This window comes from Penaeus monodon, chromosome 22 (assembly GCF_015228065.2).
Source record: "Penaeus monodon isolate SGIC_2016 chromosome 22, NSTDA_Pmon_1, whole genome shotgun sequence".
Classification (NCBI taxonomy): Eukaryota; Metazoa; Arthropoda; class Malacostraca; order Decapoda; family Penaeidae; genus Penaeus; species Penaeus monodon.
The window spans coordinates 6970464-6972093 of record NC_051407.1 but is presented as its reverse complement, the minus strand read 5'-3'; the positions used below and the strand labels follow the sequence as shown (position 1 = coordinate 6972093).

Sequence of the window (1630 nt, the reverse complement as noted above, 5' to 3'; positions counted from 1 at the left end):
CTAACTGACCTTTATTAACCCCTCAGTTATCCTTTGGATTGTAATCCATGATAACTTGTTTACCTACAGCATCAGAAAATACTACCGCCTTAGATCTATACTGTAATGATGATTCAGTACTATTGATGCCGAGAGGGCGTCCCGTTCAGGTGGAAATGCTTAAAGAAAATCTTACCACCCGAATGTCTGATTCCTGAACATGAGAAAAGAAAAATCTCATCACTCGTTCAGTTTAACACATATGAAAAAAATTTATAAGTAAAACTGATAATTAGCCTTTTTTGGTAGTATTTAATTTGCAACTGAAATGGTCGCTTCTAGGAAGCACATATAACCAAACTCTTTTCATTTCTTAATAGAATGTGCAATGGTGGTTTATTTAAGACTGACTGTTTTCTGCGTGTTTTTTTTTTCACGAAGCTCACTTAGTGCCCTTTTATGGAACGTTAAACTTACTGAGACCTGCGTTACACTTAATGGCATTTGTTTTATTACAACTTTCACCTTCACTGTAATCTGGACTTCCTTTTCTTGTAATGTTAAGGTAATGTAAAAAAAAATGTACTTGCTGGTCCAGTTCGATAATTTTTAGGTTATTTCTTCATGAAGAAGAGCAAGAAATACTTACCAGTCTCTTTAGATTATGCAAAAATAAGCTAACTTTGCATACTACAGTGTGTACTATGGATATACAAGACAACACATTATTGTTTTTCTTTTATGATACAAATACAAATTTAACACATCTATCTTACAAAAAACAGAAAGTTTGTTTTTTATACATAAAAAGTTAAGGTACGGAATAAAGACTTGGAAGAGAGGGAACGCCACTGGATCCTCCACTAAATCCTCCTCCTCTGACGAATACTTGTTCGCTGTCGCCACCGCTCACGAAACCGCCGTTGATAGCATTGCTTCCAAATCCACTTCTTCCGAATCCATCGATTCCTCCACTTTCTCCGAATCCACCGCGTCCACTACTTGCGAATCCACCGCTTCCACCACTTCCGAATCCACCGATTCCTCCACTTCCGAATCCACCGCGTCCACCACTTCCGAATCCACCGATTCCTCCACTTCCGAATTCACCGATTCCTCCACTTCCGAATCCACCGATTCCTCCACTTCCTAATCCACCGATTCCTCCACTTCCTCCAAAACCTCCCTCAGCGCCTCCGGCACCGCCTCCGACCACTTGACCACCACCTTGGGAAGCTGCGTTCAGGGCAGTCTGGAGATCAACGCCACTGGGAAGAACCGGGTTCTCGCCGTCACCGTAGTTCACGAAGTAAACTTCAGGTTCGCTCGCTGGCGGAGCTGGGAGTTCGATCACTTCCTGTTGCTGTGGCGACTCTTTGTTAAGGACGTACACGACATGTTCTTGCCTAGGAGGAGGTATGACAATAGGATCTGGTCCTTGTCCTTGTTCTGGTGCTCGGATGAACACGATGTTTGTCTCAACGGTTGGCTCAGGAATATAAGGTGGGGGACCATGGGACACGGGCGCTGGTGGCGCGTCATACAAGTAAACTTTGCGATTGACGCGTGGAGTGACGCATCTGCCGTCAACATGCAGCACCCTTCCGGGCCCACATCCCCCTGAGCTAAAACCTGAGGCTAAACCTCCCCT

General features: G+C 44.0%; 1 protein-coding gene across 1 annotated transcript in view; it reads right to left on the bottom strand.

Annotated features, from left to right (window-relative positions):
* Positions 1-790: 790 nt before the first annotated feature.
* The window catches only part of LOC119587516 (pupal cuticle protein 36-like), a 1303-nt gene continuing 463 nt past the window's right edge, over positions 791-1630 (bottom strand). The window contains exons 3-4 of the mRNA XM_037936243.1: positions 982-1627; positions 791-867 (exon numbers count right to left, since the gene is read on the bottom strand). Of these exons, the coding sequence (XP_037792171.1) occupies positions 791-867; positions 982-1627 (723 nt within the window). The remainder of the gene's footprint in view (positions 868-981; positions 1628-1630) is intronic.